Source organism: Coregonus clupeaformis, unplaced genomic scaffold (assembly GCF_020615455.1).
Source record: "Coregonus clupeaformis isolate EN_2021a unplaced genomic scaffold, ASM2061545v1 scaf1113, whole genome shotgun sequence".
NCBI lineage: Eukaryota > Metazoa > Chordata > Actinopteri > Salmoniformes > Salmonidae > Coregonus > Coregonus clupeaformis.
Window position 1 is genome coordinate 15,936 of NW_025534567.1, and position 24,754 is coordinate 40,689.

General features: G+C 44.5%; 1 protein-coding gene across 1 annotated transcript in view; it reads left to right on the forward strand.

Annotated features, from left to right (window-relative positions):
* svild (supervillin d) overlaps nucleotides 1-24,754 on the forward strand; it is a gene marked incomplete at its 5' end in the record, with an annotated part of 77,826 nt that overhangs the window by 7,936 nt on the left and 45,136 nt on the right. The window contains 4 exon segments of the mRNA XM_045217550.1: nucleotides 8,848-9,165; nucleotides 9,598-9,850; nucleotides 10,199-10,320; nucleotides 24,535-24,682. Of these exon segments, the coding sequence (XP_045073485.1) occupies nucleotides 8,848-9,165; nucleotides 9,598-9,850; nucleotides 10,199-10,320; nucleotides 24,535-24,682 (841 nt within the window).

Here is a 24,754-nt window from a genome sequence, read left to right on the forward strand (position 1 = left end):
CCAACGTGTCTGACCCCGGGAAAGTCCTCCCAGTTTCCTGTGTCCATGGGGACACCAGAGAATACCCCATTACTGAACTTACAATGACCAGCACACGGGGAACCATACACACGACGGCGGGGGGTGGTGGATTCCCTCCCCGTCCCTGTCCTAATTGGACGAGACTGCCCAGCCTTTTACCCACTCTGGAGAGAGTCTCAGGAGAGGATAACCCGAGTACCTCGGAAACGGAGAGGCAAGACTCATCCTGGGAAGGCTCCGGTGCAATCCTCCGAATTACTCACTCCCGCCCGGGCTCTGATAGGGAGGGCAGGTGCCCAGACCGACACAGAGACGGAGCTACAGAATCTGGACAAAGAACTGTCTGGTCTGAAGGGGACCGCTGAGAGGTATCGTTTGTTAAAGCAACAGTTAGACATGAAGACAGAAGAGTTAGATATCCTCCAGGCTAAACTCCAACAGAGCTCCTTCCCTAAGCAACAGGAGGAGCTGGAGAGGCTGCGCAGGACCATCGAGGAGTGTGAGGAGACCCTGCGCAGTAGTAAGGAGGTCCAGAAGAAGGCAGAGGAGAAGTACAAGGTGTTGGAGAACAAGATGAAGAATGCGGAGGCAGAGAGAGAGAAGGAACTGAAAGCTGCTCAACAGAAGCTAAACTCTGCTAAAACCAAGGCTGATGCGTTCAGTAAGAAACTCAAGGAGAGACAACAGGAGGCTGAGTCCCTGGTCCTAGAGTTGGAGGAGTTGAAGAGAGAGCAGTCTGGGAAGCACCACGGCAATGCGGACGCCCTCTCCCGGCGTGATGCCTTCTTCGCTGCCTTTACCCCGACGAGGACGTCGGTCCCGAGGAGGGGATGTGTGATGTCACGAGAGGCTGTGTCCTGGAGGGACGTTACATCCCCTGAGGTGGCTGCAAACCCAGACAGCTATGGCTCCATCTGCTGGTATGGTCGGGAACTCCACCCCTCTATGGCCAATCTTCCCACGCAGCTGAAACAAATGAGGAGCTGATGAGCTGAAGGTTTGGGAAGGGAAGAGACACAGTCTCCAGGCTGGGCTCTCTGGAGGACAAGAGTGCTGCACGTCCACTTCCATGAGGAATATAAGGATTTGGAGATACTTACCTTTGGGAAATACTCACCTTTGGATATATGCACCTGTGGAAATACGTGAGAGACATTTGGAAGGACTTTTTGCTGGGTTGGCCACTAGCTGCAACGTGGACTACAGTAAGGCTGGGGAAAAGTTATCCGAGCGAGTGAGAATTATGATTTTGGATGTGGAAGAGACATCCCTGAACTGTTAACCCTTAAAGAGCCACAAGAGAACAGAATTTTGTTATATTTTCGTTAATTTCCCAAGACCTATAATAAAATCCTTGTTTTGTTTGAACCTGGTCTCCTTGCACTACTTGAGCAATCCCGCTGAAAGCTGTGTAGCCTCTCGTGACGTCACAATATATATATATATACACACAGTGGGAAAAAAAATATTTTGTCAGCCACCAATTGTGCAAGTTATCCCACTTAAAAAGATGAGAGAGGCCTGTAGTTTTCATCATAGGTACACGTCAACTATGACAGACAAAATTAGAAAAGAAAATCACATTGTAGGATTTTTAATGAATTTATTTGCAGATTATGGTGGAAAATAAGTATTTGGTCAATAACAGAAGTTTCTCAATACTTTGTTATATACCCTTTGTTGGCAATGACACAGGTCAAATGTTTTCTGTAAGTCTTCACAAGGTTTTCACACACTGTTGCTGGTATTTTGGCCCATTCCTCCATGAAGATCTCCTCTAGAGCAGTGATGTTTTGGCGCTGTCGCTGGGCAACACGGACTTTCAACTCCCTCCAAAGATTTTCTATGGGGTTGAGATCTGGAGACTGGCTAGCCACTCCAGGACCTTGAAATGCTTCTTACGAAGCCTTACGAAACATCATGCTTTGGGGCTGTTTTTCTGCAAAGGGACCAGGACGACTGATCCGTGTAAAGGAAAGAATGAATGGGGCCATGTATCGTGAGATTTTGAGTGAATACCTCCTTCCATCAGCAAGGGCATTGAAGATGAAACGTGGCTGGGTCTTTCAGCATGACAATGATCCCAAACACACCGCCCGGGCAACGAAGGAGTGGCTTCGTAAGAAGCATTTGAAGGTCCTGGAGTGGCCTAGCCAGTCTCCAGATCTCAACCCCATAGAAAATCTTTGGAGGGAGTTGAAAGTCCGTGTTGCCCAGCGACAGCCCCAAAACATCACTGCTCTAGAGGAGATCTGCATGGAGGAATGGGCCAAAATACCAGCAACAGTGTGTGAAAACCTTGTGAAGACTTACAGAAAACGTTTGACCTGTGTCATTGCCAACAAAGGGTATATAACAAAGTATTGAGAAACTTTTGTTATTGACCAAATACTTATTTTCCACCATAATTTGCAAATAAATTCATTAAAAATCCTACAATGTGATTTTCTGGATTTTTTTTTCTTTTTGTCTGTCATAGTTGACGTGTACCTATGATGAAAATTACAGGCCTCTCTCATCTTTTTAAGTGGGAGAACTTGCACAATTGGTGGCTGACTAAATACCGTAATTTTCGGACTATAAACCTCGCCTTTTTCCCAATTTTTCGACCCTGCGGCTTATATAACGGTGCAGCTAATCTATGGATTTTTACAGCTAACGGCCACTAGAAGACCTCCTAAATCTATGGATTTTACAGGTTACAGACCACCAACTTTAACTCTATGGGCTCTTTGACCGGTCCGCGCCCCCCACCTTTAAGCGGCGGGCTCCAGCAGGAAAAGCTGGAGGCCGGAAAAGAGTGAGACAGGTAGCGCGCAAAAGTAAAAGTGGAACAGAGAGTGGTACGAGAGACAGAACGAGAGCAAGACAGACAGACATTACGAGAGCGAGACAGTTTGTGCAAAGGAAGTTTTCATGCACAAACCCTCATTATGGAAAACAAACGAGAAATGCATATGATGCAGCTTTTAAGTTAAAGGCAGTCAATCTGGCTGTAAAAAGAAGGGAAATAGAGCTGCTGCACGTAGCCTTGGCATCAATGGGTCAATGGTGAGATGTTGGAGACGCCAGCGGGAAGAACTGTCTCAATGCAAAAAGTCAAAAAAAGCTTTCAGAGGTAATAAAAGCAGATGGCCCGAACTTGAAGACTTTCTTGAAGATTGGGTGAACACACAGAGAGCAGACGGCCGAGGTGTTTCCACCGTGCAGATCCGACTGAAAGCTGAAACAGTCGCCACCGAAATTGAAAATTTTAGAGGTGGACCATCCTGGTGTTTCAGATTTATGAGACGAAAGGGACTGTCCATCAGGGCGCGGACGACTGTGTGTCAGCAACTCCCTCCCGACTACCAGGAAAAAATAACAAACTTCGGCGAATTCACACAAAGAAAGATAGAGGAATATTCCATCGGACCGGACCAGATCATAAATATGGATGAAGTGCCTTTGACGTTTGACCTGCCTCTCACTAGGACTGTTAACAAGAAAGGTGAATCGTCCATCACGTTGAGAACCACTGGCCACGAGAGAACGAATTTCACTTGTGTTCTTGGCTGCACAGCATCTGGATTAAAGCTTCCGCCAATGGTGATTTTTAAGCGGATTACAATGCCAAAAGAAAATATCCTGAATGGCATCTCCTTTAAAGTCAACAAGAAAGTGTGGATGATGGAAAGCGTAATGAATGAGTGGCTGAATGAGTGCTACGTCAAGCGCCCTGGAGGATTCTTTCGCCAAAAAAAACTTTGCTCGTTTTGGACAGCATGAGGGCCCATATAACGGATTATGTGAAAGCAGCCATCAAGAGCACAAACTCGATTCCAGCTGTGATTCCTGGGGGCACAACGAAGCATCTGCAGCCACTCGACATCAGTGTCAATCGTGCGTTCAAAGTGGCACTACGCGTTCAGTGGGAGGCGTGGATGACTAGCGGCGATAAATCATTCACCAAAACTGGTCGCATGCGAAAAGCAACTTTCGCTCAAGTTTGCGAAGTGGATCCTGATAGCGTGGAGGAGTGTCAAAACATCCACGATCATTAACGGGTTCCGAAAGGCTGGACTGCTGCGTGATGAAGAGGAGGACGCCGCCACAGCTGAGGCCCTTCAGAGGCTGTTCGATTCCGACAGTGACGAAGAGGAGTTCGTTGGTTTTGAGAGCGACAACGAAGGAGAGAGGAGAGTGGCTGACGAAGCCACCCTGAGCCTGTTCGTTTCCGACACTGAAGATGAGGACTTTGGTGGTTTTAGTACGCAGGAAGAAGACGGAGATGAGGATTAATGACTTGACTTTTCTGGTTACAGCCGTGTACTGCACCTTAGCCTAAAAGATGAAGACGAGGATTAATGACTTTTCTGGTAGGCTGATTACCGTATATTTTAAGCAGCCGTGTTGCTGCAACTTTAGGCTTACGCGCTTACTGTCGTGTTACAGGCACTTTATTTTGCACTTTAAAAAAACACATTTAATTTAGCCATTGATATTGCCTCGTCAAGCGCTGTAAGCTTTGTTTTTTGGTATGGTACTACTGTAGGCTATAATGTAGATACATATTCAAAGATGTGCACACTTTTTCAAGGTTTTTCAAAAATAACCAAAGTTAAGTGGTTAAATGATTGTGACGCTATTAACTAATTTTGCTGGTGAACCCCTAGCACTCCCTCAAGGACCACTGGTTGAAAACCACTGCTGTAGATCACTGCCGGTATGTGCGCTGGGAGCGCACCGTTTAAGTTTGAAAGTTGAAAAGTTTGTGTGTCTGAAACGCTATGTGATACAGTACAGTTTACACAGCACAGTATATGTTCTGTAGCTACTATTGCACTAAATGGTAACACTTGAATACGTTATGCAAATATGCAACTTGTTTGTTGAAATGTTAATAAATGGGAGCTTCCTCAAGCAGCCATCTCTTTCCCGACAATCCCCTCTGTGCACGAACCCTTACATATGGTAATTAAACATTAAAACACCTGCGGCTTATAGTCCAGTGCGGCTTATATAGGTACACATTTTCAATTTAGCTGCTGCGGCTTATACTCCGGTGCGCCTTATAGTGCGGTAAATACGGTACTTTTTTTCCCCACTGTATTTGGTACAGAAACCTTTGTTTGCAATTACAGAGATCATACGTTTCCTGTAGGTCTTGACCAGGTTTGCACACACTGCAACAGGGATTTTGCCCCACTCCTCCATACAGACCTTCTCCATATCCTTCAGGTTTCGGGGCTGTCGCTGGGCAATACAGACTTTCAGCTCCCTCCAAAGATTTTCTATTGGGTTCAGGTCTGGAGACTGGCTAGGCCACTCCAGGACCTTGAAATGCTTCTTACGGAGCCACTCCTTAGTTGCCCTGGCTGTGTGTTTCGGTCGTTGTCATGCTGGAAGACCCAGCCACGACCCATCTTCAATGCTCTTACTGAGGGAAGGAGGTTGTTGGCCAAGATCTCGCGATACATGGCCCCATCCATCCTCCCCTCAATACGGTGCAGTCGTCCTGTCCCCTTTGCAGAAGAGCATCCCCAAAGAATGATGTTTCCACCTCCATGCTTCACGGTTGGGATGGTGTTATTGGGGTTGTACTCATCCTTCTTCTTCCTCCAAACACGGCGAGTGGAGTTTAGACCAAAAGCTCTATTTTTGTCTCATCAGACCACATGACCTTTTCCCATTCCTCCTCTGGATCATCCAGATGGTCATTGGCAAACTTCAGACGGGCCTGGACATGCGCTAGCTTAAACAGGGGGACCTTGCGTGCGCTGCAGGATTTTAATCCATGACGGCGTAGTGTGTTACTAATGGTTTTCTTTGAGACTGTGGTCCCAGCTCTCTTCAGGTCATTGACCAGGTCCTGCCGTGTTGTTCTTGGCTGATCCCTCACCTTCCTCATGATCATTGATGCCCCACGAGGTGAGATCTTGCATGGAGCCCCAGACCGAGGGTGATTGACCGTCATCTTGAACTTCTTCCATTTTCTAATAATTGCGCCAACAGTTGTTGCCTTCTCACCAAGCTGTCCTGTAGCCTATCCCAGCCTTGTGCAGGTCTACAATTTTATCCCTGATGTCCTTACACAGCTCTCTGGTCTTGGCCATTGTGGAGAGGTTGGAGTCTGTTTGATTGAGTGTGTGAACAGGTGTCTTTTATACAGGTAACGAGTTCAAACAGGTGCAGTTAATGCAGGTAATGAGTGGAGAACTGGAGGGCTTTTTAAAGAAAAACTAACAGGTCTGTGAGAACCGGAATTCTTACTGGTTGGTAGGTGATCAAATAATTATGTCATGCAATAAAATGCAAATTAATTACTTAAAAATCATACAATGTGATTTTCTGGATTTTTGTTTTAGATTCCGTCTCTCACAGTTGAAGTGTACCATGATAAAAATTACAGACCTCTACATGCTTTGTAAGTAGGAAAACCTGCAAAATCGGCAGTGTATCATATACTTGTTCTCCCCACTGTGTATATATATATAAATAAAGGGAACACTTAAACAACACAATGTAACTCCAAGTCAATCACACTTCTGTGAAATCAAACTGTCCACTTAGGAAGCAACACTGATTGACAATAAATTTCACATGCTGTTGTGCAAATGGTAAAGACAACAGGTGGAAATTATAGGCAGTTAGCAAGACACCCCCAATAAAGGACTGGTTTTGCAGGTGGTGACCACAGACCACTTCTCAGTTCCTATGCTTCCTGGCTGATGTTTTGGTAACTTTTGAATGCTGGCGGTGCTTTCACTCTAGTGGTAACATGAGACGGACTCTACAACCCACACAAGTGGCTCAGGTAGTGCAGCTCATCCAGGATGGCACATCAATGCGAGCTGTGGCAAGAAGGTTTGCTGTGTCTGTCAGCGTAGTGTCCAGAGCATGGAGGCGCTACCAGGAGACAGGCCAGTACATCATGAGACATGGAGGAGGCCGAGGAGGGCAGTAACCCAGCAGCAGGACTGCTACCTCCGCCTTTGTGCAAGGAGGAGCAGGAGGAGCACTGCCAGAGCCCTGCAAAATGACCTCCAGCAGGCCACAAATGTGCATGTGTCTGCTCAAACGGTCAGAAACAGACTCCATGAGGGTGGTATGAGGGCCCGACGTCCACAGGTGGGGGTTGTGCTTACAGCCCAACACCGTGCAGGACGTTTGTCAAAATTCCCTGTCTTAGGTCAGTTAGGATCACCACTTTATTTTAAGAATGTGAAATGTCAGACTAATAGTAGAGAGAATGATTTATTTCAGCTTTTATTTCTTTCATCACATTCCCAGTGGGTCAGAAGTTTACATACACTCAATTAGTATTTGGTAGCATTGCCTTTAAATTGTTTAACTTGGGTCAAACGTTTCGGGTAGTCTTCCACAAGCTTCCCACAATAAGTTGGGTGAATTTTGGCCCATTCCTCCTTGTTTGTAGGCCTCCTTGCTCGCACACACTTTTACAGTTCTGCCCACTAATGTTCTATAGGATTGAGGTCAGGGCTTGTGATGGCCACTCCAATACCTTGACTTTGTTGTCCTTAAGCCATTTTGCCACAACTTTGGAAGTATGCTTGGGGTCATTGTCCATTTGGAAGACCCATTTGCGACCAAGCCTTAACTTCCTGACTGATGTCTTGAGATGTTGCTTCAATATATCCACATAATTTTCCTTCCTCATGATGCCATCTATTTTTTGAAGTGCACCAGTCCCTCCCCCCAATTTCATGACTACCCCATGAAGCTGGTTGAGAGAATGCCAAGAGTGTCATCAAGGCAAAGGGTGGCTACTTTGAAGAATCTAAAATCTAAAATATATTTTGATTTGTTTAACACTTTTTTTTTTGGTTACTACATGATTCCATATGTGTTATTTCATAGTTTTGATGTCTTCGCTATTATTCTACAATGTAGAAAATAGTAAAAATAAAGAAAAACCCTTGAATGAGTAGGTGTGTCCAAACTTTTGACTGGTACTGTAAATTGGCTTAAAAATCTACGGCAACAACCAACTTGACAGAGCTTGAGGAAATTTAAAAAGAATAATGGGCAAATATTTTTTCAGTCCAGGTGTGCAAAGCTCTAAGAGACTTACCCAGAAAGACTGACAGCTGTAAGCGCTGCCAAACTAACATGGATTGACTCAGGGGCTTGAATAATTATCGAATAAAAAATATATTAGTATTTTATTTTCAATAAAATAAAATAAAAGTTCAAATTTTTCTTCCACTTTGACAGAGTATTTTGTGTTGATCCTTGACAATGTATATTTAAACAAATAAATAATAATCTCCCCCCAATTTCTATCTTGTTTCATTGCTGCAACTCCCCAACGCACGCGGGAGGCGAAGGTCGGGTCATGCGTCCTCCAAAACATGACCCGTCAAACCGCACTTCTCAATACCCGCCCGCTTAACCCGGAAGCCAGCTGCACCAATGTGTCGGAGGTAACACTGTTCAACTGAAAACAGAGGTCAGCCTGCAGGCGCCCGGCCCTCCACAAGGAGTCGCTAGAGCGGGATGAGCCAAGTAAACCCTCCCCTAACCCGGACGACGCTGGGCCAATTGTGCACCGCCCTATGGGACTCCTGATCACGGCCGGTTGTGATACAGCCCGGGATCAAACCCGGGTCTGTAGTGACGCCTCTAGCACTGCGATGCAGTGCCTTAGACCGCTGCGCCACTCGGGAGGCCCTTGACAATTGTTTTTACAATAAAATCATGTAAAAAATCTGTTTCTCATTTATTTAGCTTACCATTGCTCACTCTAGATGTTATAAATCCAGTTAAGTTTTCTTAATCATAATTCGATAATTCCCTTTTCCCTTCTTCCTCCCCCCCATCCAGCTCTTGTCTTTCAGTTCCCCACAACCCCTCTCCGACCAAACACCATACCCCACAAGCAAGGACGAAGAAGACAATTCCCCTACACCCTCCCAGCCTGTCTTGCTGCAGCGCCAAGACTCGGGCGCCCGCAGCAGCATTAAGGGTATCCTCAAAAAGAGTCGTTCCACTAGTGTCGAGTCAGACTACAGCGAGGGAGGGGCCCCTGAAAGCACCCCCACCACCGGGGTGGTCCGACAAACCAGCGTCACCCTGAGCCACCCCGAGAGCGACGAGGAAGAGGAGGAGGAGAAAGAGGAGGTGGAAGAAGAGGAGGATGAGGTGTGTTTTCTTACCTCTTATTATGTAAAACAGTTTGAGTATCTGAATTTATATACATCTCTATATAATTTCCATTGAACATGCGTTTTAGTCTAGGACTGGGCTCAATCTGTGCCTGGGAAATTGGCCCTATGTAATATAGTCTCCACACTAGTTTCCCACTATGAGCATCTGGAATAGATAAATCGCCCTTAGTCAGTTAAAATTTCAAGATCAAATTGTTCCGATGATAATACCCACCAGAGGGCGAAATCGTCTTGGAAAAGTTGGTTGCAATCAGGACTAAAAGATAACCCCGACATTCACTTTATGGCGCGGTAAACCGGTGACTGATGATGGTTGCAATTGAGATCAGCTGTGCGGGTGATTTTAGCTTGTGTTGATGGTTTAACGAGAGATCAGCCCAATCAATAATGATTGTTATTATTACAGGAAGATGAGACGATAGTGGACGATAGCCCTGACGGAGGGTGTTTCAGTACCCCCCGGATGCAGAGGGGCAATGGGCGTGGTGGTAGCAGTAGTTCAGGGGAGGACCTCCAGAGCCGGACCCCCTCTCCAGACGAGAGCCTGGGGGAGGAAGAGATGGAGAAGATGTCGTCGGTGGACACGGAAGATGGAGAAGATCAGGATGTGGATAGCAGTCTGGACAGCAGTGTGGGGTCATCCCTGAAAGAGAGGTACAGTAGGGGAAGTTTAAATGCATGCACGCACACACGCAGACACTCACATACGTGTTCATTTTGTAGACATCGCCTACCTATCATAAAACAAATGACTGATACAGGTCTGCGCACTTCATACGTAGACATTTAGAGCACACCTACCTACAGTGTCTTTTGTATAAACATACTGTAAAATGCATATTCTATGATATTGTATAAATACAATATGTATACTTACAATTCAGATGGAGTCTTTCACACTTTGTGTGTTACTCTGTTTGAAATATAGCCTATAAATTACATGTGACTGTCTTGGCTAGTAAGGCCTACATTTACTGACCTCCTCTCCTTCTCCCAGGTTGGCTGAGTTGAACAGTGGCGAGGGGAGGAGTGGAAGGCCAAGCTGAAGAAGCCCAAGGATCTGGTGCAGAAGTCCCTGGCTGACCGTTTCAACCAGCTCCAGGACTCTGGAGATGCCTGGAAGAAGAAGGTAAGCTTGGGCCTCTGTGACTGGAGCTGTTTGTGGGGCTAGGATTGAGGCTCGATTTGGGGTTTGATGGAGGGATGGAGAAACTCTGGGTCGGACAAGGTTAATGACTGGAGGCCTCTGAAGCCTGGGCCTCTGGTAGTGATCGCGACCCAGGAAATGTGACCTGTCTGTAAAGACTGAGGCTCGGTCTGGGTTTTGTGGTGGAAATGTGCTGAAAGCTTGTTTTCCTGTGTGTGGTGCAAAGAAGAGTAGGGTGGGGAAGACGAGGAAGACGGGGGGAGTGTAGTAGGGTGGGGAGGAGGATGAGGAAAGGGTAAGTGTGGCTGAGGTGGGGAGGGGGAGTGTGGTGGGATGGGTGGGGAGGAGATGTGATGTGGGGAGGGAGATTTGGGAGTGGCGGGCATTGATCCCAAATCCAGGGCTTAGCCATGCAGCCTCCCAGAGAGAGAGACACTCGTAAAAATAAAATACCACGCAGCACAGGGTGTTTCCTGTGGCTCTCCTCTCCTCCCACGAGCTGGTCTCTACTTCCTGTTCTCTCTCCCTTTATTTGTCTTTCTCACTTTCTCTCCTACACATACATATACACCCTCTCCCTGTCTCTCACTCATAGAAATAAGAAATGAAAGTTCTCTCTGTACTTTTCTGTGCTACACACACACTCTCTCTATCTCTCACACACATAGAGACAAGTATAATTTCCTGCTCATACTAAAATATGTTCAGTCTCTCCATCCGCTCTCATTCATACTTTTTCCATCTCTCTCTCTTTCACTCACACCAAACTCCCTTACCTAATCAATCTCTCTGTCTCTACCTCCCTCTACATCTCATGTGCACTCTCTCCATTTTGTTTTCCAACTCTGAATGCATCATCATTTTACTCATTAAATGACTTTGTATATGGCACATATTTGTGGAACTCTTCACAAATCCCCAGAACATTCAGTAGGACACTAGAAAGTATGTCATCTTTATTCATATGGATGGACCATCTTTCTAGGCTTCAACATGACACACAAGCCTCGATGGGTTTACTGGTTGTGGTGAAGCTTCCATCCAAGAGTAGCCGCCAACTTCCCTATAAATCCACTCTTAGCCTGAAAAGCGCATCTCAAGTGTTCACCGAGAGCCAAAGCATTCTCAACATAAAACCCCGAAACATTCAATTGGGCTCCAGAAATGATGTAATCTTCCTTTATGCAGACGGTCCCTTAACTATTTTTATATCAACTTTATTTAACCATGTAGTTCCATTAAGGTCAGAATACCTATTTCCCAAGGGAGACCGGACTGTTAATCCAATGTATGTCTATAATTTGTGGATAAATCCACAGTTAACCTGAAAAGTGCATTTGAGGCATTCACAGACAGCCCAGCAACGTCCCAGGAAAAAATTGGCTGCAAAGCTTCCAATATGCCTGTGGATTCCTTCCTTTAATCCATCTGAGGTCATTACTGGTGAATTGGACTGGAACCCATCATGATGCAGCTGTCAGCACTGCAGAGAGAGAGAGAGGGAGCACAAGTTTATAAGGAGGCTAGCTCCCACCAGAGCCAAGGTTTGGAATGTGTATGGCGACCATATTGACACCACAATTAAGAGGTAAGCATGCCAATTAGAATTTGGTGCCAACATGGAGGATAGTTTGACAAATTGTGTGTTAATGGCTCTGGCTCTGGCTCTGGTTTGGTGGTGCTCCTGATATTGGAATGTGGAGGTCTGGAGGGTGCCAGTGTTCCCCCGCCACCTGAAAGAGTTTGGCTTCCATTGGTATCAATTGATCATTTTGATAACAAATTTGACCCCGAATGAAACAGCATGAAAACTGTCAAGAGAGCTAGGAGGGGGGAAATTAAGTGTATTCAATCAATAATCAATTCAGTCATTATTCCAGATACTGTCATTTTTTACTCTAGGTAGCACCTTTGGTTTTCCAGGCACACGTTTAGGAAAAACAGGAACTCTCCTCTGAGTCACTGTGTAACCGAGCTGGAACAGATGTTGCTCTTTCGTCGTCGTCAGGAGAACGGGGCATGGCACATACACAGCCGCCACCTTCTCTCAGAAGCTACAGATGTTTCCTGTTAGGGCAGCATTTTCCACTCTGGTGTCATTTTTTTATTTGAAATGCTATTGGCTGTCACTTATTAGTGTACTCTACATGCAAAGTTCTAATGTCATTCAGTGGAGTAAGCTTTCGTAGCTAAAATGCTAGTTCTCATATTGAATCCCAATGTGACTTGTTGCTGGGTTAATACTTGACCAGAGCTTTGCAGAATTCAGTGTTCCGAATACTTTTGTGTAGATAAGATGGGTACTCCAGCCTTGCTATGTTCCCCTCTACCTAAAAATAATTTGACCTAAATTGGTGACATTGAAATGTTATGTTAAAGAGGTCCTGGATGTTGATTTTATGGGTGCTTTGCGGTGACTGCCTGGAAAATAATCTAGCTAGGGGAAACACTGGCTAATCCTTTTATATTTTTTTACATCAACAAAGACCACAAAGCTTATGAAATTCATTCTCACCTCTCCCAACGTGCAGTAAACCTGTGCAAGTCACGCTCCAACTTTCCCCTCTTGACTCGCCAGTAACTGGAGGTCTGCCTGACATCTGTCGACTAGGCTATAGACGGATTGGTTGTTTAGCAACAAAACTGATGTGTGCACAACTATGGGGCAAAACAGATGGGGTTGGCTTAGATTGTTGATAACATGTCAACTATATTTCGTCTCCAATGTTTATTGAAAACAAACATTTGCACACTGAGCACTCTCTCTCAAAAATGTTGTTACAGTTGTTGGTTAGCTAGCTAGCAAATTGTAGCCATATTAGCATAGACATGGTATCAAGAACAAGATAAAATGAGCTGAAACAAGCCACTTTCGATTCACCACATGGCAGGTTCTTGTCATTGTTGCTAGCTGGCCATCCAGAATCATAACAACACACAGCTTCTGCCCCTTTGAAGTGCGTGCATCGTTTTCGTGACGTTGTCTGTCAGCTAACCCATCTATAACAGCCCTAGAGTGAAAAACATAAATGTAATGACATTTAGTACTCACAGGTTGCCTCCAGTGCCATTACAATGAGCTCACCGCAACGATGTAACCCCCCACCCCCGCCCACTCCCACCTGCCTGGGCTTGGGATTGGTTGATTTGGAGGAACAGTCTTGTCTGTGGAGATCAAAGACTTGCAGGTTGAAAGACGAGGGCCATATCCTAGGTCTGCAAGGGTCGAGTCTGTCTTACAAGTCATCTGTTGTGTGTAGATTCTGTTATATTCGTTGGGAGAACCTGGGTAACCATTTACTTAAAGCCTGCAGGTATTATGCAGTTATAATGCATTGTAGTACTGTCACGTCATACACAACCCTCTTACTCATACTGATCCTGACTAAATACCACACATTTTGAGTCTTGAAATGCTGATACATAGGGACTTAAAATATTATGTGTTATTATGAGATTTTATAAAGACATGCATACATACTTATAACAAGTTATTTAGCAGACGCTCTTATCCAGAGCGACTTACATTTAGTGAGTGCATACATTTTCATACTGGCCCCCCGTGGGAATCAAACCCACAATCCTGGCGTTGCAAACGCCATGCTCTACCAACTGAGCTACACAGGGCCTCATCTAATCAAGTATCCCCCCTCTTCTCACTGAATAGGTCCACCTTTTCACCTCCCTCTCTACTTTCCCCTCTCTCTTCCCGCATTCCCTCATAGGTTGGGAATGACTCCTGTTGCTTCTCTGCATGGTCTCAAATCCCAATTTCCTCCCAGTCCAGCTGTGGTCTTGCCGGATATTAAGGATGACCCCCCCCTCTCCTCTCCCCCCTCTCCCCTCTTCCTCCCCTGCTTCCACCTCATGACCTTTTCCTCATCTCTGTATGAGACCCTGCCTTTTCTGTCAACCCTACACACTGACAAGTCAGTAGTACTCAGGTGAGTTAGTAGGCGCGTCTGTGTGTGTGTTTAATGTCTCTCTGTGTGTGTGTACACGCCTAGTGTGTGTGTGTGCGCGCTTGTATGTACATCTCAATGCCTGTGTGTGTGTTTGTATGGGCACCTCCAATGTGTCTAATGTCTCTGTGTGTGTGCGCCTAGTGTGTGTGTGTGCGAGCGAGCGCTTGTATGTACGTCTGTGTCTGGGTTTGTATGTGCACCTTGTGTGTGTGTGTGTGTGTGTGTGTGTGTGTGTGTGTAGCGGTGTATAGTAAGTACGGCGATATGCCCAAAATAGCATATCAAAATATTTGTTTTACTTTTGACTGTATGATGGTATTTGAAGGTATGTTGACAATAAGTTTTCAAATTATACAATTTCTAGGGTGGCAACACATACACTACCATTCAAAAGTTTGGGGTCACTTAGAAATGTCCTTGTTTTCGAAAGAAAAGCTATTTTCTTGTCCATTAAAATAACATCAAATTGATCAGAAATACTGTGTAGACATTGTTAATATTGGAAATGCTATTGTAGCTGGAAACGGCTGATTTTTTATGGAATATCTACATAGGCGTACAGGGGCCCATTATCAGCAACCATCAGTCCTGTGTTCCAATGGCACGTTGTGTTTGCTAATCCAAGTTTATCATTTTAAAAGGCTAATTGATCATTACAAAACCATTTTGCAATTATGTTAGCACAGCTGAAAACAGTTTTGCTGATTTAAAGAAGCAGTAAAACTGGCCTTCTTGAGACTAGTTGAGTATCTGGACCATCAGCAATTGTGGGTTCGATTACTGGCTCAAAATGGCCAGAAACAAAGAATTTTCTTCTGAAACTCGTCAGTCTATTCTTGTTCTGAGAAATGAAGGCTATTCTATGCGAGAAATTGCCAAGAAACTGTGTACTACTCCCTTCACAGAACAGCGCAAACTGGCTCTAACCAGAATAGAAAGAGGAGTGGGAGGCCCCGGTGCACAACTGAGCAAGAGGATAAATACATTAGTGTCTAGCTTCATTAAATAGTACCTGCAAAACACCAGTCTCAACGTCAACAGTGAAGAGGCGACTCCGGGATGCTGACCTTCTAGGCAGAGTTGCAAAGAAAAAGCCATATCTCAGACTGGCCAATAAAAAGAAAATATTAAGATGGGTAAAAGAACACAGACACTGGACAGAGGAAGATTGTGTTATGGACAGACTAATTGAAGTTTGAGGTGTTCGGATCACAAAGAAGAACATTTGTGAGACGCAAACTAAATGTAAAGATGCTGGAGGAGTGCTTGATACCATCTGTCAAGCATGGTGGAGGCAATGTGATGGTCTGGGGGTGATTTGGTGGTGTTAAAGTGGGAGATTTGTACAGGGTAAAAGGGATCTTGAAGAAGGAAGGCTATCACTCCATTTTGCAACGCCATGCCATACCCTGTGGACGGCGCTTGATTGGAGCCAATTTCCTCCTACAACAGGACAATGACCCAAAGCACAGCTCCAAACTATGCAATAACTATTTAGGGAAGAAGCAGTCAGCTGGTATTCTGTCTATAATGGAGTGGCCAGCACTGTCACCGGATCTCAACCCTATTGAGCTGTTGTGGGAGCAGCTTGACCGTATGGTACGTAAGAAGTGCCCATCAAGCCAATCCAACTTGTGGGAGGTGCTTCAGGAAGCATGGGGTGAAATCGTCATCCAGGGTAGGGGAGGGAATGGCCGGCAGGGATGTAGCTCAGTTGGTAGAGCATGGCGTTTGCAACGCCAGGGTTGTGGGTTCGATTCCCATGGGGGCCAGTATGAAAAATATCATGTATGCACTCACTAACTGTAAGTCGCTCTGGATAAGAGTGTCTGCTAAATGACTAAAATGTAAAATGTTTCCTGTGGGGCTCAGTCGCTGGGGTCCTGTATGGGCGAGGTATTTGCCCTTACTGATCGACTCCAGAGTTGTGCTGTGGGGCTGGGTTAAGGGGTACTGGTGGGTGTGTAGTGTGTATTTTTGCAACCCAAAGCTGGGTTGTGTGGTACTGCAGAGTGTAGTGTGTGTATTTGGGTGTGTTTAACCAACAACGTGCTATGTACGTACCCTATTTGTGAGTGCCCCTATGCAGTGAGTATTTTGTAAGCCAAAGCATGGGCATGGCTTTGTGTGCAGTCAGTGTGTTTATTTTGTATTTGTGTGTATGTAGCCCTTTCCTGCAGTCAAATGACCTCATGGCCTCATGGGTGGAATGGTATTAATATGTTTAATAATTTCATAATGAATAAACATTATTATTTTTTTAAATGCCGTAAATCCAGTGTTAAAATGTCAAACGGTGTTGTTATATTTCAGTCTTCTGTGATGTATATAAAGTGTAATATTGGGATGCAAACTTTTCAACTCTACATCTGACATGGTACAGGTGTCTTCTTTTTTTTAAGCCCATAACCTTGTGTGTGAGGTATATACTTTTATTTCAAAGTACACTATATATACACAAGTATGTGGACACCCCTTCAAATGAGTGGATTAGGCTATTTCAGCCACACCCGTTGCTGACAGGTGTATAGAATCAAGCACACAGCCATGCAATCTCCATAGACAAACATTGGCAGTAGAATGGCCTTACTGAAGAGCTCAGTGACTTTCAACGTGGCACCGTCATAGGATGCCATCTTTCCAACAAGTCAGTTCGTCAAGTGCATGCCCTGCTAGAGCTGCCCCGGTCAACTGTAAGTGCTGTTATTGTGAAGTGGAAACTTCTAGGAACAGCAACGGCTCAGCCGCGAAGTGGTAGGCCACACAAGCTCAAAGAACGGGACCGCCGAGTGCTGAAGCGTGTAGCGCGTAAAAATCGTCTGTCCTCGGTTGCAACACTCACTACAGAGTTACAAACTGCCTCTGTAAACAACATCAGCACAAGAACTGTTCGTTGGGATCTTCATGAAATGGGTTTCCATTGTCGAGCAGCCGCGCACATGCCTAAGATCTCCATGTGCAATGCCAAGCGTCGGCTGGAGTGGTGTAAAGCTCGCCGCCATTGGACTCTGGAGCAGTGGAAACGCGTTCTCTGGAGTGATGAATCACGCTTCACCGTCTGGCAGTCCGACGGACGAATCTGTGTTTGGCGGATGCCAGGAGAACGCTACCTGCCCGAATGCATAGTGCCAACTGTAAAGTTTGGTAGAGGAGGAATAATGGTCTGGGGCTGTTTTTCATGGTTCAGGCTAGGCCCCTTAGTTCCAGTGAAGGGAAATCTTAATGATACAGCATACAATGACATTCTAGACGATTCTGTGCTTCCAACTTTGTGGCAACAGTTTGGGGAATGCCCTTTCCTGTTTCAGCATTACAATGCCCCGTGCACAAAGTGAGGTCCAAACAGAAATGGTTTGTGGAAGAACTTGACTGGCCTGCACAGAACCCTGACCTTAACCCCATCGAAAACCTTTGGGATGAATTGGAACGCCGACTGTGAGCCAGGCCTAATCGCCAAACATCAGTGCCCGACCTCACTAATCCTCTTGTGGCTGAATGGAAGCAAGTCCTCGCAGCAATGTTCCAACATCTAGTGGAAAGCCTTCCCAGAAGAGTGGAGGCTGTTATAGAAGCAAAGGGGGAACCAACTCCATATTAATGCCCATGATTTTGGAATGAGATGTTTGACGAGCAGGTGTCCACATACTTTTGATCATGTAGTAGATTTAGTTTATGACTACACTCTGTGTGACCCTGATTTTGCCCACTGCAGTAAATTAACCAACAATATGGTACTGTGTAGCCCTTTACAGTTACAGTATTTCGAAGCAAATTGTGTGTATGAGTGTGTATAGAGCTTCATGCCATGCGTTTGCATACCTCTGCATGTAAAATATGGGTGATTCCATGGGAAAGTCAACATAAGCATGTACCAATAAAGTTAATAATTTCCAAATGAAACCACGTTCGTAATGATCCTCAATACGTTGGAGTTCAGGCTTTATTTGATCCGTTATAGTAGGAAATTGCATGGATTTTGACCATTACAGAGTAGTAGGCCAACTCTCAAATAAGGCTTTTCAGTCTATCATATTTCAAGAGTTTTAGAGCAGGCTCACAGAGCTTTTATTTCCACTCACAGCTGTCCCCCCATGGCAATGTGTAGAATAGCAGGAAAATATTTTAAAACGGGCGGGGGCACTTGCTCAGTTCTTTACACACATGTGTTTGTGTGTTAAAAAAAACAACTAATAATGAAATGTTAAAATACCTATCACATTACACATTCAGTAATGACAGCATTTGTTTTCCAAACTGTATGTTTTATTGCTTAATTTGTAGTTTGTAATTTTGCGAAAGGCAAACTGACAGCCACAACCAACCATAGACATATAATACATAGATGGCAGTTCCCATTCAAGTCAAGACTGGCAGCCATTGCTATAGTGTACCTTACATTTACATTTACGTCATTTAGCAGACACTCTCTTATCCAGAGCGACTTACAAATTGGTGCATTCAACTTATGATAGCCAGTGGGACAACCACTATTTTTTTTTTTTTTTTTTGGGGGTAGAAGGATTACTTTGATACTATTCCAGGTATTCCTTAAATAGGTAGGGTTTCAAGTGTCTCCGGAAGGTGGTCAGTGACTCCGCTGTCCTGGCGTCGTGGGGGAGCTTGTTCCACCATTGGGGTGCCAGAGCAGCGAATAGCTTTGACTGGGCTGAGTGGGAACTGTGCTTCCGTAGAGGTAGGGGGGCTAGCAGGCCAGAGGTGGATGAACGTAGTGCCCTCGTTTGGGTGTAGGGTCTGATCAGAGCCTGAAGGTAAGGAGGTGCCGTTCCCCTCACAGCTCCGTAGGCAAGCACCATGGCCTTGAGTTTAACAGTTAAATTTCCAAGGTTAGAGGTTCCAAAACCAAAAACCTGTGCAACAAGCTGTTCCCCAGATAGAAGGAGTGATAGGAGTGGGAAAAAGGTGCTTGTGCATTGATAAGAACACCAAAGACTGTATTAACAATAATAAAGTAAAGACGCCACTTTTAAAATCCTATTTCACACCATAGCCTGCTGAATTTGCCAGATCACTTTTCTTCTGTTTTGATTTCGGTACAAATGAAAATATGGCACTGACTCGCCCATGGATTAATGTTTCAGCACTTTCTCAATGAAGTGTTCAGCATTCGATTAGCCATATGCGACATGCAAAAGCAGTTACAAGCCTGCTATCAGCTGCTGAACAAACAATATCCACTGTTGTAGTACGGATGAAACCTGACCTTGAATGTGAAGCTGAAGCTGTCTAGCTTTATAAAAGCCTGAGTAGATCTAGCTTGCTTCGTAGTATACCACTCTGGAGTGTCTTTTTCAAACAAAAGCCCTCCAAAATATACTGACTTCATCCAGTGTCACGAAAAGTGGATTGGCAGTATAGGCACATTAATATGTTCTCATTTGCATATTTCAACAACAACAAATTATACACAAATGTTTTATTTGTCTACATTCAACTGGTAAAGGCTAATTTTGATATAATAATAATAATATAATATGCCATTTAGCAGACGCTTTTATCCAAAGCGACTTACAGTCGTGCGTGCATACATTTTTGTGTATGGGTGGTCCCGGGGATCGAACCCACTACCTTGGCGTTACAAGCGCCGTGCTCTACCAGCTGAGCTACAGAGGACCATATACACTACCAGTCAAGTTTGGACACACCTACAGTACTCATTCCAGGGTTTTTCTTTATTTTTACCAAAAAGGTGTTAAACGAATCAAAATATATTTTATATTTGAGATTCTTCAAATAGCCACACTTTGCCTTCATGACAGCTTTGCACATTCTTGGCATTCTCTCAACCAGCTTCACCTGGAATGCTTTTCCAACAGTTTTGAAAGAGTTCCCACATTTGCTGAGCACTTGTTGGCTGCTTTTCCTTCTCTCTGAGGTCCGACTCATCCCAAACCATCTCAATTGGGTTGAGGTCGGGGGATTGTGGAGGCCAGGTCATCTGATGCAGCACTCCATCAGTCTCCTTACACAGCCTGGAGGTGTATTGGGTCATTGTCCTGTTGAAAAGCAAGTTATACTCCCACTAAACCCAAACCAGATGGGATTTCATATCGCTGTAGAATGCTGTGGTAGCCATGTTGGTTAAGTGTGCCTTGAATTCTAAATAAATCACAGACTGTGTCACCCGCAAAGCACCCCCACACCATAACACCACCTCCTCCATGCTTTACGGTGGGAACTAAACATGCGGATATCATCCCTTCACCCACACCGCATATCACAAAGACACAGCAGTTGGAACCAAAAATCTCCAATTTGGACTCCAGACCAAAGGACACATTTCCACCGGTCTAATGTCCACTGCTCGTGTTTCTTGGCCAAAGCAGGTCTCTTCTTATTATTGGTGTCCTTTAGTAGTGGTTTCTTAGCAGCAATTCGACCATGAAGGCCTGATTCACACAGTGTCCTCTGAAAAGTTGATGTTGAGATGTGTTTGTTGCCATAATATGGACTTGGTATTTACCAAATAGGGCTATCTTCTGTATACCCCCCTCCCCTCCCCCCACACCTTGTCACAACACAACTGATTGTCTCAAATGCATTAAGAAGGAAATACATTCCATAAATTAACTTTTAAGAAGGCACACCTGTTAATTGAAAAGCAATTGACTACCTCATGAAGCTGATTGAGATAATGCCAAGAGTGTGCAAAGCTGTCATCAAGGCAAAGGGTGGCTATTTGAATAATCTATTTTCATTTGTTTAACACTTTTTTGGTTACTACATGATTCCATATGTGATATGTCATAGTTTTGATGTCTTCACTATTATTCTACAATGTAGAAAATTGTAAAAATAAAGAAAAACCCTGGAATAAGTAGGTGTGTCCAAACTTTTGACGGGTACTGTATATAATTTATATATAAAGACAAAACAATGACCTGTTAGTGTGTGGTGCCTGGTCTTGTATAGTATTCAGGCTACCTCTATTTATGCAATCCTAAGGTACTATGCCTTCTGCTCACATTTTAAAAACATTCCAAATGACAACAAATGTGTTATGATAGATTTTGATCAAGAAATCTTTAAGATTTGAATGTCTATTTCAGACCCTGTAACATCCATAACGGTCGTTTTTCCTCTCTAACGTAAAAATGGAAATGACAATCTTTTCAAAATTATCGTTTTTGTAATCAACCAAGCCTTTCCTTCAAAATGGCTATCCATGTTTTGACCCAAGACTTTCAAACTCAGACCTTTTCTAATATGTTCAGGTGTGGGTCTGTCGAGCGTGGAGAAATGATGTTATATGGAGCCTTGGGGCCTGAAACCCTATCTCTTTTATGTCTGCATATAACACTTACTTATACTCACATAGACCGTTTAGCTGTCCGCTAAAGCTGAACTGTCTTAGTCATTCTGTTCAATGTATATCTATCTTGCTCTATTTCTATGTAATATCAACTGTCTCAATAATCTAGATTGGGACCAATGCATTACCTACAGTTGAAGTCGGAAGTTTACATGCACTTAGGTTGAAGTCATTAAAACTCGTTTTTCAACCACTCCACAAATGTCTTGTTAACGAACTATAGTTTTGGCAAGTCGGTTAGGACATCTATTTTGTGGATGACACAAGTCATTTTTACAACAATTGTTTACAGACAGATTATTTCACTTATAATTCATTGTATCACAATTCCAGTGGGGGTCAGAAGTTTACATGAAAATTATGTCATGGCTTTAGAAGCTTCTGATAGGCTAATTGACATCATTTGAGTCAATTGGAGGTGTACCTGTGGATGTATTTCAAGGCCTACCTTAATATTCAGTGCCTCTTTGCTTGACATCATGGGAAAATCTAAAGAAATCAGCCAAGACCTCAGAAAATAATTGTAGACCTCCACAAGTCAGGTTCATCCTTGGGAGCAATTTCCAAACGCCTGAAGGTACAACGTTCATCTGTACAAACCATAGTATGCAAGTATAAACACCATGGGGCCACGCAGCCGTCATACCGCTCAGGAAGGAGACGCATCTGTCTCCTAGAGATGAACGTACTTTGGTGCGAAAAGTGCAAATCAATCCCAGAACAACAGCAAAGGACCTTGTGAAGATGCTGGAGGAAACAGGTACAAAAGTATCTATATCCACAGTAAAACAAGTCCTATATCTACATAACTTGAAAGGCCGCTCAGCAAGGAAGAAGCCACTGCTCCAAAACCGCCATAAAAAAGCCAGACTATGGTTTGCAACTGCACATGGGGACAAAGATCGTACTTTTTGGAGAAATGTCCTCTGGTCGGATTAAACAAAAATGGAACTGTTTGGCCATAATGACCATTGTTATGTTTGGAGGAAAAAGGGGGTCAGCTTGCAAGCCGAAGAACACCATCCCAACCGTGAAGCACGGGGGTGGCAGCATCATGCTGTGGGGGTGCTTTGCTGCAGGAGGGACTGAAGCAACATCTCAAGACCTCAGTCAGGAAGTTAAAGCTTGGTCGCAAATGGGTATTCCAAATGGACAATGACCCCAAGCATACTTCCAAAGTTATGGCAAAATGGCTTAAGGACAACAAAGTCAAGGTATTGGAGTGGCCATCACAAAGCCCTGACCTCAATCCTATAGAAAATGTGTGGGCAGAACTGAAAAAGTGTTTGCGAGCAAGGAGGCCTACAAACCTGACTCATTTACACCAGCTCTGTCAGGAGGAATGGGCCAAAATTCACCCAATTTATTGTGGGAAGCTTGTGGAAGGTTTGACCCAAGTTAAACAATTTAAAGGCAATGCTACCAAATACTAATTGAGTGTATGTAAACTTCTGACCCACTGGGAATGTGATGAAAGAAATAAAAGCTTAAATAAATCATTCTCTCTACTATTATTCTGACCTTTCACATTCTTAAAATAAAGTGCTGATCCTAACTGACCTAAGACAGGGAATTTTTACTAGGATTAAATGTCAGGAATTGCGAAAAACTGAGTTTAAATGTATTTGGCTAAGGTGTATGTAAACTTTCGACTTCAACTGTATCTACCTTACTCCAGTTTCCTGGACACATTAAGCCTAGTCCTGGACTAAGCAACATGCTCAAAAGGGGAATCTGTGTCTGGGATGCCGGCCCTATGTGTTTAGGTTGGTACTCTATTGTTGAATGTATCAGTGAGTCAGTAGGCTTAGTTACTTCCTAGTTGTCAGCTTAACAAAAACGCATGCAGACTTTGACAGGCCAGGTGGTTCTAGGAGTAGTCCTTTTGATCTATGTATGTGAAACAGATGATTCCCTTCTCCGCGTGGCGCTAGGCAACATTCCCTCGACGTTCATTCAATCATTGTAGTCTGTTTTATGTTTCACAATTTTCACAATTAGCGTTAACTCTCCCCAGAGTAAATTAGCAAGATGAAATATCACATTGTTGTTCTTTTCTAATGAGTAGACAACAATTGCCATTTTGAAACCATGCAGTCTCCCGAAAGGGAGTGTTTCACAGCTCACACACACACCGTTGTACTGTACTCAGCCATTGTAAATCAAGCCAAGGCCATAAAATGCATCACGTATATTTAGTGCTGGAATATAATGAATTACTGTGCAACAGCTCGTGGGACTGGTGCCTGGAAAAATTCCACGGTAATTCATTTTAATGGTGGAATTTAGGTGCAGAAACAGCAGTGGCAATGAAGGTTAGGAATCATGTTGGAAATAATAGAAGTGCGTTTGATAAAATTCATGAGTACACATTTGTTTTTCTACCGATGGGGGAAATGGGGTAGTGTAGCTCATAAGTTTCCTTAAGACCAATGTAGTTTCGGAAATGTTCCAATATGTCTTTGTGCTCTGTTCCTCTTTGTCTCTCTCGCTGTCTCTCTCTCTCTAACCCCCCCCACCCCCTCTCTGTCTCCCTCTTGCTCTCTCCCACACTCTTTGTCTCCAACGTTCAGCCGTAGAAATAGCCCAATATTCTCACAAAAATCCAGGTACGATGCTGTAACACGTGTCAACACATGCATTTGTAAAGTATGTCACGCTGCTTGCTTAGCGAGTGCCACTTCCTCCCGATTCGGCCCATACCTGGCACGAACTCGGGACCTCTGCCTTGCCAGCACACGTGACTGCCTTCCTGAATCGTCTTACCAATCGGCGCCACGCGAAAGGCTAGCTATTCGCTGGCGCAGGTCACACATCCCCATGTGCTACACATTCATTAGCCTATTTCTAACCTGTATCCCCTCTACATCCCTCTCTCCTTCCTCTCCCTTCCCACATCAGAAGTCCAGTGCAGACGTGGAGACCAAGATGTCCCTGGCGGACAGGATGAAGATCCTGCAGGAGAAGGAGGAGGCATGGAAGAGCAGGGGGCGTGGCGCCGCCAACGACTCCACCCAGTTCACTGTGGCCGGGCGCATGGCCAAGAGAGGTCCGAGTCAGACATGCCCCCTTCTATCAGACAAACCCCTTTTATCACACCTATCGCTCCATACAATGGGCA